Raw genomic sequence first — 18,505 nt, forward strand, 5'->3', positions numbered from 1 at the left:
AATAAAACAGTTAAATTTGAGGTGAGATACAAGCGGGTCCTACTGGATTTAGAGGTAATGTCAAAGACATAATATATATAAGCAATGGCATTCTTGCGGTTTTGCTATCTTCGGGTACTAGGAATCAGAAATCGATTAGTTGGAGTTCAATTACGACGAAATAGCCTATGGGTTCATCACTACAGCATCGACAACAACAGTAATTTAGAAAAACGATTTATATGTCCATTTTGTGTTCACAATTTGCACGGGGCTCTATTGCATTCAAATACCCATCTTTTATTGTTACTTCAGATTTCAAGATTGGACACCGGGCTGTCATCATCTACATTCTACAACAACAAACGGCCCGTCAGGCGGTAATGTTACTTGAGCATAACGACCAATTAGACGTCTTTTGTCACAATGACATATTCATCACCTTTTGGACCAATAACTGTCCTTTGTATTCTATTCTGCCTTCTGACTGCCGTGGTCTTATCAATTTCCTCGTATACATCCTGTTCACATGATTTAAAACTTGGATTGACCGGTGTTGCAACTTTTATGTAGTCATCTTCAAGACTCCCTTCTTTAGCTAGAGATGGACGGATAAAACATTTTTGGGGATGTATTTATTTGTTTTTGAATAACGTTTAATTTTAACATTGTAATTATTTTCATCATCGTTGTAATATTGAGTGTCAAATTGGGACAATTTCTCGAGTGCAGAATACATGTTTTGAAGAGAATCGACTTACATATATCACGTACCTTGGACAGAAGTAAATTCATAAAGGTTCGTGCTTTGAGTTGTTTTTGTTGATCGGGTTGGTATAATATATGTCGATGCCGTTGAAAAGATTTTGTCTACCGTAGTCTGAGAACTGGTTTTATCCGATGTCGATATTGCCTCTAGAGTTGTCTGCTGGACTGATTGGTTGACGAAGTGCAAAGCAAAGACAGTCGCCTTATCATAAACTGTTGGGGCGATGTTGTCAGCGTTTGCAGGTGATGTTGTCGATTCGTCCAACCCGAAACCAGATGAGCCCAGAACAGCTATTTAAAAAATCACAATAACTAAGCTTCAACATTTATGATACTTGAGTCATTCAGAGTAATTTTTTATAAAAACACGAAAACCCTGATACATTTTTATTATTTATTTCACATCTTCGATTCTAGAAAGTAAAGTTTTGGTGCTATCTAAATCTATATTATGCAAATTTTTTAATTTATATTGCAACAGTATTGCAAAACTCTTACTTGTAAATTCCCTGACACAGAAGATCGATCCAGTAAAAGAAGAAGAATCGCATTTCTACGTTTACGTCAACATATATATTAAAATCTCAATAATAACTTGAAATCCCTTTCATCTTGAACAGCCAATCAAAAAATTTGCGCACGTGTGCCCAGCTCAAATCGTTTTATCCTGCCTCCTACAAACCCTATCCAATCGTCTTATTTATTTCACAGACCTACAAAATATTGCATGTTCTGTTACTTCCCTGTATTGCCCTATTTTAAAGATATAACTTTAATCCTCCTCAGCGATTAATGAACAGAATTTATGTATGCAAAATGGATATAATTTTTCAGTTTCATTAAGTTTAGACATCCCACTCGTTTACATTATTTGTTTTGACGTGTTTTATATACGTAGTTTCTACATCACCACGCTTTCCTATTCTTGCTAATATACGTACATGCATGCAGCTATACGTAATGTTGTTTTGAGTCGATAAATTTTTAACAAGACATTTACACAATGTGAATTATATGAAAAAAAGATGGTGAAACTTTTAGAGATCTTACAGTAAGTTTATTATTGTTCACACTTGTTCTGTCATATGTAACTCCAAAGTAATTAATTGTGTTGGTGGACAAGAACCCTCTCCTAAATTTATTGTATGTTTTTCCACATATGTGACTTTTGGTTGAATACAACTATATAAAACTAAACTCAGTTACTTTGTAGCTCCATTCATAAATCGTGGTTGAGCTTAACAAATCTTGTAACATAGCCCTGATTAGGCAACAAAATTTTGGACAAATAATGGCTGTGACCTCCAATTCAGGAAGTTTGATTAAAATTTATATGAATTTACAATGAAAGCTATATATGTGAAGGTAAACTAGTAATATATATTTGCGAAATGCGTTTTAATTCAATGTTCGATTAAAATAAATAATTTAGTAAAATAAATAAGTTAGTAAAAAATTCTCTGACTAAGTTTATTGCATATCGTCACGCTAACAACCGAATTGCGTAAGTCATTTTTGGCGATTTTGAGTTTGTTATAAAATAGGTATTTCTTTAATGCTGCGCACCTGTCTGTTCACTCAGATTTTACTTTAGGAATTCCGAAACCCATGAGAATGGAGATTTAGTATGACATGTATATTTGTGCAATTGTTTCGTCATAATGAATTATCATTGTTACCGCAGGACTATTGTGACGTCACAAAGGCAAAATATCCTCTGCTAAGTATTTTTGAGTTTTTGCATCTCGGATTCTACATAGCGCGTATTAATTTGAATTTATACTACAGTATAGGAAGACGTGCACTTGTGATATTCACTGTCCGAGTCCAATTCACCTTGGTTGGCTTTTATATTGGGTGCATTGCTGTTTTATTCTTTATATTTAATCTTAGTCTTATTTGGGTGTGCAGAACGTGTTATATTGATAAAATATATATTTTTAAACATGAAAAATAATGTAATTGAAACTGATTAGCTATTTTGGGAATTAGACATTGTAGATACTCAGAATTACATTCGATTTTGGAATGTTTAGTTTTCAGGACTGGTGCATATAGTATACTTGCAAAATTGCGTATGTCCCCAAGTCATAGACACATTTCTGCCTAAGTCACAGTGCGCCATTATGACGCCACTTAAATGCGTGATACAAATTACCTCAAATCCGGCTACGATCAAAAAATTGAACCCTGCCAAATTATTGACTCTAAATGGCATAACAATATCATTAGGAAGTTTTTTACGTTTTTCTCAAAACTGATAAAAATGACTTACGCAATTCGGTTATTATCGTGACGAAATGTATATTTGAATAAATGTCAAATTCTAACACGATTGTCAGCTCTACCACTAGATGAAATTTGGTTTTGCATATTTCTTACCTTTATTGCGAGATTTAATAGACGAAACGGAAAAGCTAGATTTGATAAAAAATACCCATCGATTAAATTAAATTGGCAGTGTAAATTTTTATATCTTGGAATGAAACATTGTTACCAAGTCGGAAAATGCAATGCTATGCATGATTAAAAAGTATGGATTCAGCTTTATTTATGGAATCTTATGAATCGTTTTCTTTTTCTGTTTTATCAGTGTTTATAGTATACGGCAGAACAGCGTAACATATTCGAAAACTAAAAAATAGTCAAAATGTAAAAATAACTTGAAAAACCCTTCCAGATAACCAGACAAATTACTATTGTTCCCAATACATGTTTATATCGTGGCATCAAAGTAGATATAGTTTGGTAAAGATTTAAACAACGACGGCGTTTTGTCGATTAACCGATCCGGGTCCGATCTCTGTGAATAGTTAACCAAGTAATTGTTCCAAATGCACAACGTGAAAGCAACACGATACTTTCCATTGGATTTAGATCGACATTCTGCTTTACTGCTTGTTTGTTTCATTGAAAAAGAATATCGTGACTATTTCCGAAAGTTTTGTTCACACCTTCAATGAAAATAACGCTTTGGTAAAGCAGTTTGAATTGAATTGTTCAAATTTATATTTATTTCACAAAATCAATTTAAGTATATTCATCGTGAATTTAACTTATATATTAGTACTATGTTGACCTTTTTGTCAGTTTTCTTTTGTAAATTGTCGACGATGGGGCGAAGTTGTTGAACCTTCATCATTCAATCAATTTAAAACAAGCTTCAAAATTACTATCGTAAAGTTAATTGGGATTAGAAAATATATTTTCAAAAACAAAGCAGGAGCAGTTTATAATCAACCCGGGGCGCTCCAGAGGTGTGTGTACCAATATGGGAGTAGCTAATTTTGTTCGCCTACTTTACATCAAATTATGTGAAGGTACTGAAACCTTTTGGCAGAGGGCTTGTTCACTTGGCTAACACAGACAGTCCCAATCTCGTAATAGAACTAAAATAGGGGGAATCGGAATAAAACTATGGCCTAACTCTAACCCGGTACAGACACTACGGAAGTAGCCAACCAGATGTATAACATATTAGATAATCAACAGTTACTTCCAGAAGCAACATGGCTCGAAGTTAGAAAAGCATTAGTAGGATTATTCATCAGTCTGAACCTGTTTTTCTGCTACTAATCCAATAAATATGTGATTTTGATTATAGCTTAATTTAACTTTCCCATCCTTATTTAATATTGTCAATATTTGCATATGGGTCATCGTTTACTTCAATGTAAGTCCCTTCAGCACCTCCCGTGACATCGGAATTCTGATCAGTTTCAGGTTTATTGACCGTTGCAAAAGTTACTTCATTGAAGTTTGAAGAATCTTTTTTTGGGGGTTTCTGTACAACAGCAAGAGTCACTTTATTGTCGTCTCCATCTGAAGAAGTTTCCTGTTTCACGGGGACTTTCGATTTGGTATCCTGCACGGTAGCGTAAGTCGGACCAGACACTAGTTTTTCATCAAATGAATTTTCTGATTGCGACATTTTTTTAGAATCTTCAACGTTGTGTTTTTGAACTGTTGCGTAAACCACAGGGGAGTTTTCGTCAGGGTAACCGGAAACAATAATTTTTTCGCTCTTTTTTTGCTTCTTAACGACAGCGTATTGAGTTTCTGATACATCTGTCGCATCCGAATCTTTTGAGTATTTGAATAACTTTTTCGATTTTGTTTTGTTTACAGCAGTATATATAGCATTGTTGTTGCCTTCTGTGGTCACATCGTTTATCTGATTCTGATGGTTATCAGCAATGGCGCAGAGGGAATCTGGCCCGTTTGATGAGTCAACTTGAACTTCGGGTAAGAGAGAATTATTGTCTGCGTGTCCATCATGGGTTACAAACGTTTGATAACGAAGAGTTTCCGTACTTTGAGAATTGTCTCGACCTGATTCCACATCTCCGGGATCTGTAGCAGTAAAACGTGTTAGTTATATATATTAATATGAAGCACCTGTTTTGACACACTTGAAGCATTTTCGTTTGGAGGGGATGTAAAATAGGTCGGAACCATTCAGAATAACTGACTACAGATTTGAACACGGACTCATAACCTATTACCTACTCGAGTTACTTATATTAATATATTCACCAAAACTGAATGCATGATAAAGTTCATAAAAAACAACAATTCTGAATTTTTACGTGGAAGATTCTATTTAATATCAGTTGAGATCGTTGCAACAGGTTGTGATTTAGGTGATAATACATAGAAATGAGTATTTCCTCTTATTTGTCATACAATTACTAGCATTTGGTAGACAGTAAAGTATAGGAATTCATCAACCCAGATACAAAACGTTGACGTAATACTTTAAATGAAGTTACATTAACTTACGCTCTGACATTATATCTCTCGGATTAAGTTGATCTTCCATTTCTAACCCTTCATTGTAATTGCCGCGCTCTCCTGTGTTTATGATTCCGTGTCCTCTTCTGAAAGCAAAACTTCAGATTATATACATTCTCTGTGAAATGAGTGAACCCTTAGAAGAATATTTGATATTTGTTCACTATTCATAAGAGATGTAATGTCATAATGTTGGATATATTACCTCTTTTTGAGTTGCTTTGAAAGTATAAAAACAACGATAAGTGCTAAAAGAAGAAACCCTCCGATAGTTCCCGCGACTGGTCCAATGATTGATGTTTGTGCAGCGGGTGTAGATGGACAAAGAATACCAATCGTTGAAATGTCAGAAATTTCTGTGTAAGATAATATAAGAATTGATATCTGTATAATATAAATGATCAGAAATCTAGTTTAATACATTATGTTCATTTAGACAAGCTAACACATTTACGCGAGCTGAAATTGAATTTAAAATATTTTGCAACGCTCACATTTGAAAATTAATCGTACGAAAGTTAATTGACTGCTCCATCCTGATGTTATATATTCTAATTGGTCTTTTGATCGATGAACAAATCTTGGCCACGTTCTCACGTGCATTTTAATAAATCACTCAATTGTAGAAAAGGTGAAACTGATTGTATCAACTTATGATTTGTTATGGCAAACTATTTCTAATGCTGTTATAATCATACCACGTTACGTTTGTTGGTATTTTTTGAGTTTGGTTTAAGGCGGATTTTGCCAATATTAACTCTGATCAAATATAGATGGTTGCTTATATGCAGCTAATAGTATAAGATCATGCCCGAAAATCATAAATTGCTGTTATTTTGCGCGTTGCGTGTTGATTGTTACTAGATTCTGGATTTATAGTGACTGTAGAATTCTGCTCAAAGCATGTAGTGTCGGCAGTAGACGTAGAATCAGTGTTTGTGGGAGTAGAATCAGATTGAGTAATTCTTCCGGTCGTTGTTTCCATTACCGTTGTTGCTACAGACAAAATGGGCGATGTGACTTCAAAACTACTTCCTTCGCTTGTTTCGTACGTTGATTGTATAATTGTACTTGTAGGGATAGTGGTTTCCAATTAGCTACTTGGTATTTCTGCGCTACCGAAAGTTGTCATTTCATTTGCCATCGTCGTCCTCCTCTCATTTGTCTGTGTGAGAGACATGGTTGAAGGCCCTGTAATCATCGTGCTTTCCGTATTAAAAACGTGGCTATTCGGTGATCTGGACAGTTGAATGGGCAAAAATTTATGCCCGTTCCTTCTGTGCTATTAATTTTAAATTAAGATGTGAATTAAAAAGTCACTGTCGTCATTTGGTCTTGTTCCGCACCTGCAAATGAAGAAGAAATGCCTTGCAAGTTAAAGGTTGCGTTTGCCACCACATACACACCGGCGGTCATGGTAGTCATTACGTCGATGGGTTCTTCGTTTCTGGACGAGGTGGTTAACTCACCAGTTGTGGTTAATGGAGATGTTTTTTCCGCAACAATTGTCGTATAACAAGTTGGGTCTTTTGTACAATTTCCAGTCTGTTAAAAATATTAAATCAAACTAAGGGAAAATTGAAATTGATCACTATTATTACAATTCCCAAACATGACTTTTAAATTGCAAAAGTTTCTGTAACATACCCGGAAAGCATTAATATTTTCAATATACAAAGGCTATGATATAGTATCCCTCTGATTGTTCCACCGCCAAAACAATTTAATCATACCGTGAAAATAAGTTCTACGATATACGCTATAATATTTTGAGGTTCAAGATCATCTCTAACATGCTAAAGTAGAATATTCCGAATGGAGAATGCCATCACTTTATAACGTGGTTACTCGAGAATGGAAAACTATCATTTATTATAGCTGTGTATACATTTGACATTGAGTTTAAGCTACACTGCAGTACAAAACTGCAGATAAAATAAACAACCACGACGACAAGAAAATAATAAAATGTACATACTAAATATTTAGCTAATTCATACCTCATTGCGACTGCCAGCACAGGCATCGGGCCCTGTTCGCGGAGAATTAATGCATGTGCGATTTCTCAATTTGATTATGGTTGAGCAGTTACATTCACTCCAAGAAGACCAGGTTCCCCAGTATTTATCTAGATTGGAACAGTTCGTTTTTATCAATGCGATCAGCTAGATCAGGGGTCACCAACGCGTTGCCCGCGGGCATCAAGTCGCCCGCGAAGATCATACAAGTTGCCCGCAGGCATGTTCCAAACTAAGCTTAATAACGGCGCTTATAAGTGAGCTACATCATCTAAATGTTGTCCTGCTATTCTTGTATAAATCACACTTATATGGAACTGAGAATGACACTATATTATTTATTGTAACCATCAATCTGATTTTTATTTGACCTCAGTAATGTGACGCGTCAATTAACACTTTTCCAATTATGACATCACACTGATATCACTTTCCACGAACCCGCGCTTTTTCTTGTCCGCTAGTTTGTGGAGCAGCAGTAATACAATTATAGATTCCAAAGAAAAATGGCAAAAAACGATGAAAAACCCACCATTTTCACGATGAATGGGAGGTGGATATATTTTTACCACCATAAAACAGACTGCGTGTGTCTCATTTGTGGGGCGATTGTAGCGACAGTAAAGCGAAGAGATATTTCACATCTTGTCACGCAATCTACCACGCTTACTATCCACTGGTCAGCACTGTACGGGCAGCTCGCGATTCAAATCATACAGCAATTCTATTTTACGAGACCATTGTTTGGTTCAACCTATCTTTGCGAATCAACATTTTCGACATAAACTCAGGATAGGATTTACATATTTATCCCAGGGGAGAAGATAGCCGATATGACGACTTAACCATATGACGAACCACGGCCTCTCGTCCGGTTACCATTCCATGTCGGGTATGAGATTAGTTAGTTATTTGCTTTTGAAAGCATGGACTTGATGGCGAAGGAAGCGGTTACGTGAAGCACCCAATGGCGGCGAGGCGTCCAGCAATCCTCTCGCACTTAACTATCCCCGCATGTGATTCTAACCTGCGAACCTAGCGCTTAGCACGATGGGCCACACCGCCGCGACTCACTCCACCAAGAACAAACACTGAACACGCCTCACTAATGAAAATGTACAAGACTTGCTCAGAGTTACAGTGTCAAGCACACGTCGAGGTTTTGAATGCAAGTGTCATTGATAGAAATTAATTTGCTACGTTGTGATAATCGTTTGACTTTCTGAAGGATCCACTAATGCAGGGGTCTCAAACTCGCGGCCCGCGGGCCAATTGCAGCCGTCGGTTAGCTTGTTGACTGTTAACTATTGACTTTGTTAAAGACAAACAAAGGCAAAAGGTCAACCGTTATTCCTCCATCTCTACCTGGTTTTACTTTGAAATGCTGAAAGTTTTTTGCGCATTTGCAACTCGCCACGGCGAAACCATTGGGAACCGCTATATTGCACCGTTTTTCTATATCAATTTGACAATTTCACCCTTTCATTTTTTGGTGTTCCGCGAGGAGATATAAAAAGTGTAAGTGTTGCGTGGCCGAAAATGGGAAACTCTCACGTAGTGCAAAACAAAATATTTTATTATCTATTTCCTGAAAGAAATATGCGGTGCGGTAACCTACCAGTACCATACCTGTAGGCCTGCGCCTGATATTCGATCGCGGGACCGCCTGAAATAATTCAAAAACAATGTTCCATGATTTTTGACGTCACAATCACTAACGCTTAGATTTATCTTGATACATTGTAACCATGTTTCCCATGTGGCGAAACATCACTGTCCATCGGCTAAATGCTTGATTGAAACATCAGCGCAACAGTTATTACAAAATGGAATTTTATAATTTCGCACATCCCTAAACGTGTCGTTGGAAGTGAAGTTTCAGTAAACAGAAAGGTTGGTGATGAGCACAGACAATTTCAAAAAACTGGGAAATGCAATATTTCTTTGTTGAGCATAGGAGCATCCCGACATGTTTTATCTGCACAGTTAAAGATGCAGTGCACACGGAATACAATTTAAACGAATTGCTAAGCTTTTATTGTGGAAAACCAGATGCAACCCGGACTCATCCAGACTCTGCCCTAGCGGCCCCCAAGTAAATTGAGTTTGAGACCTCTGCGACTAATCCTATCAGTGTCTCTACTTGACTAAATACCAGTAATTATCAATAATTGAAGTTTAATTCAGCAAACTGGCTTTTTTGGAATAGTACATTGAACTGGAAGCCCGCAGCTTAATCTGTACCCAGAAAGTAGCCCTCGGCCTCGAAAAGGTTGGTGACCCCTGAGCTAGATAGTAATATATAGATATATAAAAGTGGTGGTTCAGCAAAGTTCTAACTTTCTAACTAACTTTTTTGCAAAATGTTCTCGAATCTTCATAAGATCTTGAACAACCACCCGTTGAAACATAGTATTCATAACTTCCATTAGGAAACAGATTCCTCAATCTGTTTCACAAATGAAATATCAAATAATAGAATAAAGACAGTATCTCGAAAAATGCGCAGTAAAAATGCGTGAGCTAGTGAAAACATTTGAAAAATAATTACAAAAAATACGTTGACTTTGGCGTGACTTATATGGGAGCGAATAACAGAGCCCATTGTTCATATTGTATCTCTTTTTCCCGACGATTGCAATAAGTGTCCAGTTTGATGGGAAATGAAGACGTAACAATCTAACTTTAAAATGGGTTTTTCATTCTCACCTTGTGGAGCCGGAGCCGTGGTCAATAACGGCATAGTTGCATTGCAGGAAGCGGATGGCGTGCATATCTAAAAACAACGCTCAATTTGTTCAATCGTGCATGTAGGTGTTTTAACCAAACTAAATGTAAATCAAAAATTTAATATTTAATGTAGGATGATCAAAATATGATTTTTCTCTGGCAATGAAATCTGAATTAGTTGGGTCCGCACTGAAGGGTTCGCAAGTCACATTCAAAATTGTATTATGGTAATATTTCATTACGTCAATCAATCTGTTCGAATTAATAACGAAATACGACTAAACTGACTTGAATAAATTTACCTGGGTGGCAATGCTAGGTGTAGCTATTATTGTAGTCAAGGAAGTTAGGGACAAAAATCTACAAAACGGTTGCTTCACAACGAAATTGAGTCTCAACATGATTATGTACGGGATTTTTTTTTTATTTCATTGGGAAGTTAGTTTTCGAACAACACACTAATCGACATGCTAGAACCCTATAAAATTCCAAACTTAAATGTAATAGTTATCAATACAGCCAGGTAATAAGCAAGCATTTTGAACGGAAACACAATCATAATGAGTTATATACAGTGGTGGGATTCAGCCGGTTCGCACCAGTTCTATAGAACCGTCTCACGGAATTTTATGGGATCAGCGAACCGGTTAGCATTACTGGCTACTGTCAATGTTTTATTTGTAACAGAACCGGCTGAAAAAGATGACTTTCGGAAGGAACCGGCTGTTACGGACTGCTAATAATCAAATTTCATCAAGTTGTTTCATGTAATCAAGTTGTTTACATTTTTAGATTTTGTTTTTAGTTGTTTAGGGCTATTGCATTCAGAATAGTTATATGTTTATGATGGAATAGGAATTATAGCTCCACTGAATATCCCTTATTGTTATTTATTTGCAGTTAAGTTATTTATCTTAATTGTGATTTACGTTGTTCACTTTTGTAAATCCCCCGTTAGGGTACTCATTACCCGTTACGGTACTAGATAGTATACCCATTACCCCGGTTTGGACGTTTCGTATTTGTTCTCAAGACGTTATCTACACCTGCAAGTTACCTATATGTTTACTGTCATTATTTCTGGATTTGCTGCTTGATGATTAACTTTCGACATTAACGGTGACCGTACATTTGAACCCACGTACATTTGAACCCATGTGTATATCCACTGGTTCAATCTATATGCTGGTGCTAAAACCCATGGGTTAGGGTTAGTATGGGTTCGGTTCCATTACATTTGAACCCACGTACATTTGAACCCATGGCAATTGCACCTGTATGCTATTGCACCCATAGAATTTTTTTTTGTTTTTCGGATAGTTAAACCCATACTAACCCTAACCCATGGGTTTTAGCACCCGCATATAGATTGAACCCGTGGATATACACATGGGTTCAAATGTACGTGGGTTCAAATGTACGGTCACCTATGGGTTCAACTATCCGTAAAACAAAAAAAAAATTCCTAGGTACAATAGCATACAGGTGCAATTGTCATGGGTTCAAATGTACGTGGGTTCAAATGTAATGGAACCGACATTAACATTTGAAGTGCTGTGGAACCTTTTCAATATAAGTTTCAAAGCAATTCAGATTGTTTGACAGTGTGGAACTGGGGAGGGATTTTGCAAGGTTCAACTAAGATCGTATCAAATTATTATTGTTTGCACCGAGCAAAAGGTTCGGAGTCTACAGTACTCTAAAGTCAAACGCTAGAACTCTAGTCCAAATATCCAACGCCGGCTGGCAAAATATTTGAATCCCACCACTGGTTATATATATATATGTAAAACAATTTTACTTCGAACTGTGATGCCGTATCGTTGCAAGCGTATGAACCAATTCTTCCACTGTCAACACAAGTTCGGTTTCGCAGCTTCATTCCCGGGCATTCACAGCTTCCCCAAGACTCCCATGATCCCCAATTCCAGCCTGCAGAAACATGCAGAATAAAATAATAGTTATTTATTTTACAACCGAGTATTTCGAAGCAATATGATATCAGTAAGTTTAAATCAAGATGAACTGTAATATAATATGAGCGGTAGAAAAAATAGCTTAGCTGTGCAAAGTATAAATAGCGATGAGATGACATTAAGAAAATTTCAAAACATTATCAAAATCTTTCCTGCACTCATAGCTAATCAAAAAAAAGTTCTGTACTGAATATTTTAGATAAAATTTAGCTGACAGGTTTTTGGCGGTTTTATCGAAAACTGAGAATTCTTCTGACAGTAATTTAATGATATTGCGCAACTGTTTTCTTTAATAAACATAATTTATCCAGCTAAATTTAAAACATCTGACCCAGTTAACCCAATTTTCAATTTTTTGTAGGAGAATTTACTCAAAGAAAAGTCAGTCGCAATCACTCGAAAACTGTAAACTAGTGTCTGGTTAAAAGGCCGGCAGTCGCAGAGATGCCAAGTGCTACTGAAATCAAACGGTATTTTGATGGTGCAATAAGCAACAGCGAATACCTGATGATGTGATATTTGAGCACTTTAAATCAATGCTATAATAAACTATGAGGCAGTAAACATGGCATGAGCAAAATTTACCAAAGTGGAGTCAATGTCATTAAAATATATAAATATTTATTTGTATAAAGAAATAGAAATTGCGTGGAAAATTTAGTATACATTTATTACAAATAAAGTTTTTTACCGATTACTCGTTGACAGACAAATCCAGTTGGCGAATTCGCAGTGCAATTGACGTCATACCACGGTAGATTTGCATAATACGTGTGCCACCACCCCATAGCAACACAAGGTTCAGGTTTATCACTAGAAGGTTCTCCTGAGTTCCAGTTAGTGTAAGTTAGTTCCGAATTGTCATTCCATATGAAGGTATCGTTTGTGCCAACTTCCTTTAATCCAATATAAAACCCATAGGGTTGTCCTGTAGACAATAAGATGCTTTAGAGCAGAATTTCCCAAACTGGGCTCCCTTAGCTTAATTGAGCAGTAAAAAGCATTAATTACGTTTGTGTTGCTACATATATGAAACATTATCCTTCCTCATCCTTTCTCCTGGTTAGACACATAAATTGATTCGGCATACCATAGGGATCCGACAAAACTAAGATTTACAAATATGGGTACGCGACTTAAAAAGTTTGGGAAACCCTGCTTCAGATTAATGGAAAGTTATGTAAGGTTGTATGTAAACATGGCTGGTTAGGACTGTTGTACATAATTGAAAACAGGTAAAACAAATACGTAAAGACTGACGAATTAAAAATTCTCAAACCAACGTATTGAGAATTCCAACACAAATCCCAAAACGCATGAACAAAGATAAAAATCATAATGTTAAATAACCTTAAGCAAATTCATTTCGGGATTTGGGGTAAAACGTGAAATGTCTTGTTTACCTGAGGTAGCTGAGATTTGATTCTGAATAAACATTTGAATCTCGCTAGTTTTTATCATTGCTATCTCACCATCATTGTTTTTACAGAATGTTTCACCATCAACATAGGATTTTTTATCATCTTTTCCAGATACGTAGTATTGGTAACTTCCAAATGCATTCCACTTACCTCTACCTTGTCGTAAAATAAAGAGTTTATGAATAAGCACATCATTTGAAAGTCATGATGATATATAGTATATGCCAACCTGCGCTAACGACGGCAACCATCCAAGCAAAAATCCCAACGAATATCAAAAGATTCTCCTTCATTTCCGCGCTAATTATCTAACTTTCTTACCCCATAACATTCTTATTTGAATCCAAAAAGTGAATAAAACGAGATTGATATATACCAGATAGGGAAAACTAACGAGTAACGACATAAACTTCTCAAGACAATACTAAAACATCAAAAGCTATGAATCGATTAGATAACACTACTAAATATCTACAAAGCAAATATTTCAATGCATAATACTTCATGCCATAACTGGGAATGAATGATTTGATTGCCCACAATAGCATTAAATGTAAATATTCGAAAATTTTTGATATTATATTTAGTACACTGCAACTAAAGTTCATATTACTAGCCGCATTACTTCCATTATCAGAAGAGTGATGCAGATAAGACCTTAATTCGACTTGCCGGGATGAAATCATAAGCAATATGATCTGACAGTTCTTACCTTACAATAACTAAGCCTAATATGAGTAATGAAGTTAATAAAGATAATATTTTTATAGAATACAGAATGAAACTTCCTATTACGAGTGGGATGTTTGAATAACCTCCTAGTCACAACATTTTTGAAATTACAGCAAAGAGATGATTAATGACGAATATGCTTCAGGAGAAAATACTTATTACAAGACTGATTAGCCTTGTTATGCGGTATTCTCTAGTCACTTATGTTTATCTCAAGATTGGCCTATTTAGTTGAGATTTGAACGCAACAATTGTTTCTTTCCTAAAAATAAATATCTGTATCATATTTTAATATATGAATTGTTTCTAATATTGGACGAGTTATTTAATATGAAATCTTTGATTCTGGTTTCACCGATCAACTCAAATTATTCGCTTATGTTGAAAATGATATTTCGATCATATTGTGTTTGTTTTTGTAGTATAATAAACAATAACCATAATAAAGTAATAAATATTTATTTCACGAATGACACATGAATAACAGACGGAAAAAATGAAAGAATTGTATTGTTTGCTACATTGATTGGCTCATTGGTTGTGTTTTCCGTTTTGGCTTCTACTACAGAAGCCATACGATAACCATTACTATGGCCTTCTTACTAAGGAAATGCATGTCGAGAAAACAACAACGGAGAATATGACTAATCTAAGCAGAACGAAGATGGAAATTACATAAACAACAACTATTAAAGTCATGCATGAATATCATGACAAATTTATAAGCAAAGTCTGGTGAAGCGATGAATATTGTGGGCTATACTAACCTGAGTTTTAACCTGATAAATGTATAGTAATCTGTTGTGACCGACTGCTGTGCTATCGTAAATGACAGAAGAATTATTGAACCATTATTCAAAATACACAATTCGATATTTGTAGAAAAATTATTCATTTATAAAATAATAAATACATGAGTTCAAATCAATTTCGTTTTGTGGAACAAAAAAAAAAATCCTAAAATTCTAAAATTTGTGTTGAAATAAATGAACGATTGTTGGTGAATGAGATGAATTCAGGTTTTAAGTTACAAAAAAAAAATTAAATTATATGTAACAACATGATTTCTCGAAAATCAATCTTTCTCCTAAGGGGTGTAATTAGACACTTTTATTTTCCATTGCAGAAATGAGTGTAACATTACGATGATGACTTGTGCAACAAACACTATTTTCTGAGAGTAAATGTGTGAGCTACATATTTAGTGACGACTTGGGTTTATTTGGTATGTGTATGTGATTCATCCCATTTTTTTTAGAACTTGAGCAAGTTTTGGGGAAAGTTGAACGAAATTTGATTCAAAATTTACGATTATATATTGTAAACTGTATTTTATAGATACACTAAAATAACTGTTAACGTTCTGGCATTTGCGAAAATGATTCACTGGAATAATTAGTCATAAAAAACGAACCGTGGTGATCCCCTCGCATTTAATTGATCATAGTATAGTTAAATCTGTATTCAATTTGCATTTGTTCGTTTATCATTGCATCTTATAGCCACCTGTGATGTATATTTGGAAGATATGAGCATTTCGCTCTGTGACTAAATATCCCCAATCGAATTTAGTATAGCGATACTAAGCAGTGATATGTAAATGGGGCATTGGCGTATGTATCAAGCGCACGTATTTAACTTATCTATTACATATGCCTCAAATTATACATATTTTAAATTTCAATAAAATATGAATAAATTAATATACTAGTGGCAGAAGTAACTGAATGTCAAGTATTTATCAATTCTTTGGAACAAGTTTCTTTAAAAATGTTTTGGTATTTTTATTATTCATTTTGTTTAACAGAGCGTTTAATGTTTTTCAGAGCTAATCATTTTTACTGCTAGGTACATCCGCAAAGCATTACAATCTATATTCGAATTTTGTCATCTTATATGATTCAGAAGAATGAGAATCGAATTAATATTTTTGTTGGTTCTTCTTCAATATCCGAGGCATCTGAACGCAGCAGGTATTATTTCATTGTTATGACTTTTTTTTTAGAAAATTTACTGAAAATAAGGTTACTCATACAGGTATAAGGGAGATTGATCTGATCAAAGATTTTGAGACTATAAGAGATTAAAGGATAGAATTGAGAGTTGGTAAATACCGATCGGCACTAAACTTAAAAGCAGTTCATATCAATACAATCAGTAAAAGATGTGTGAGGTATTGAATTCCATATATATACATGGAGTTTTTGGAATGAACTTAGGAATTATAGGTACAGTAAACCGATGAGAGCTCACAGTCAATCGTATTTAACGGCTGAAAACATTTGGTAAGCGGTAACAACGGTTACCAGACAATATGAAATGGTAAAATTAGTTTAGATAATATAGGATTACATTACGTTGAATATTGTTCCAAATATTAATTTATTTTGCCAGAATGTCGTGAAACGCCCATGGATCTTGTATTTATGCTGGATGGATCGGGTTCTATCACAAATGTGAATTGGGAGCTTATGAAGTCATGGGTCAAGTTAGTAGCAGAAAATTATGACTTAGGCGGATTAACACAGATTGGCGTCGTTCAGTTCTCACACTGGTTTTCAAATGAGAAGTAAGCTATTGAAAGAGATTTCATTTTATTTATTTAGTTTTGAAGCAGCATTTATAACTAATTTATTTAAATTTTTCAAAGCAGCCGCTCAATCAGTCAAGATCAAATTTCCCAGAAACAGCTGCCATGACATGTATGGGGCTTGACTTTGTGGCGAAGAATGATTCCTTCTTAAGCGTCAAATGAGATCATCATGATCATAATAGTTCAAAAATTATGTCAACAGTGTTTTAGCTATGTTTTATATTTTGGTGCTTTATTAAAAATTAACAAGGAATTAGTTTTGATCGTTTTCCACTTTGTTCCACTTCGCTGCGAGTGTTTTTACGACTTTTATCTGGGTACAGTAAGACTAAGATACATTCTTCTAAAATCATTTTCGGCGTTTGTTTGTGTTTTCAAATTCTTTGTAATTCGATAAAAAAAATTTGATAAAACAATTTTCATTCTTTTTTCATAGCACACAGCCATATTTAAAAACTGAAATTCAGCTAGGAAAACTGAAGACCAAAGCCCAATTGAAGGTAAAATATTCATCAAGGGTTGAGCAGTCGAGACTGGTACCGCCACGGTAAGATCAGACCACAGTTCTTTCTGATGAGGTATCAAACATGGCGGAATAAAAAGTATTCCTCTCTAATTGAAATACAATAGTAAACTTTCGAGATAATCATTTGGTTCTATATTTTGAAAAAAAAAATTCCTTTCGTAACAACAAAAAAAACAAAACCCAAAATTTAGCATATTTTAGATTCACATGTACAATAAACGCAGTTGCAAAACAAAGCTAGTGAGATAGTGTGGGGTCACGTTCTATGCGAAAAAGAACTAAAGTAATATTTGTCGTATGAATTGTCTTATTTAACGATTTGTTCACAAAATTGTGATACCTTCAGAATTCAAAATGCAATTAGCTTTAAATTAATAACTGAGTATTCATTAGGCCGCTGTTGACGAAATATCAATTCATGGGTTCACAACTTACACTGCACATGCTATCAACAAAACAGTGAACGAAGATTTCATGAGATCTTATCGTTTTTATGATGCTTCAGTGAAGAAAGTCATTATTTTATTTACAGATGGAAGGTAATAACTTATGTGTACAATGTCTGAATACACGTAAAATGCATCTCTGAATCGTATCGTTAACTGTTGTTAATGTTTTTGTTATTATTGTTAATTTTCACGGTTCATGTAATGGTAGTTAGCAGATTTTTTCCGATATATCCGTATATTTAGCTCCTTTGTTTTTCAACTTGAGTTTCTGCGCGATATATATTATTTTTATACCATCAAGATATTAGTTGTTGAAAATCTAAATAAATGTTATTTCAAAGCTGATTACTACTTTATTATTTACCAAATTATTCTAATCTTAGACATCCAAAAATTAAGAAGTAGTATAAAACCGTTTTCCTTTTGCTCGATTTATTGAAGGTATGCTCGTGTAACAAGTCTTAAAGATGTGTGTAGATTGTAGATGGTTATAGATAATTTTTTAAATCTTTTGAAGAT

At 34.9% G+C, this 18,505-nt stretch overlaps 1 protein-coding gene across 3 annotated transcripts; it reads right to left on the reverse strand.

Moving 5' to 3' along the window:
* Positions 1–3,757: 3,757 nt before the first annotated feature.
* Positions 3,758–14,054, reverse strand: LOC144422883 (uncharacterized). 3 transcript variants are annotated; one of them, XM_078112835.1, is made up of 10 exons: positions 13,916–14,054; positions 13,669–13,842; positions 12,957–13,193; positions 12,091–12,221; positions 10,269–10,335; positions 7,542–7,669; positions 7,011–7,086; positions 5,747–5,897; positions 5,530–5,627; positions 3,758–5,100 (listed from the first exon to the last, which is right to left on the reverse strand). In XM_078112835.1, the coding sequence occupies exons 1-10, from the start codon at positions 13,977–13,979 to the stop codon at positions 4,373–4,375; spliced, it is 1,854 nt and encodes a 617-aa protein (XP_077968961.1). In that variant the 5' UTR covers positions 13,980–14,054; the 3' UTR covers positions 3,758–4,372. The 3 variants fall into 3 exon arrangements, with proteins under 3 accessions (XP_077968961.1, XP_077968959.1, XP_077968960.1); XM_078112833.1 differs by having other exon boundaries at positions 6,888–7,086; XM_078112834.1 differs by having other exon boundaries at positions 3,759–5,100; positions 6,948–7,086.
* Between the last annotated feature and the right edge of the window lie 4,451 nt (positions 14,055–18,505).

Source organism: Styela clava, chromosome 5 (assembly GCF_964204865.1).
Source record: "Styela clava chromosome 5, kaStyClav1.hap1.2, whole genome shotgun sequence".
In the NCBI taxonomy this organism is placed as follows: Eukaryota; Metazoa; Chordata; class Ascidiacea; order Stolidobranchia; family Styelidae; genus Styela; species Styela clava.

Excerpts from the sequence above, each read along its gene's own strand:
- LOC144422883 (XM_078112833.1), bottom strand. The coding sequence starts at position 13,979 with ATGAAGGAGAATCTTTTGATATTCGTTGGGATTTTTGCTTGGATGGTT. Across the intron at positions 12,222-12,956 it reads TGTCTGTCAACGAGTAATCG|GCTGGAATTGGGGATCATGG; the intron begins GTAAAAAACTTT and ends ATGTTTCTGCAG. Across the intron at positions 10,336-12,090 it reads ATACGGCATCACAGTTCGAA|ATATGCACGCCATCCGCTTC; the intron begins GTAAAATTGTTT and ends CGTTGTTTTTAG.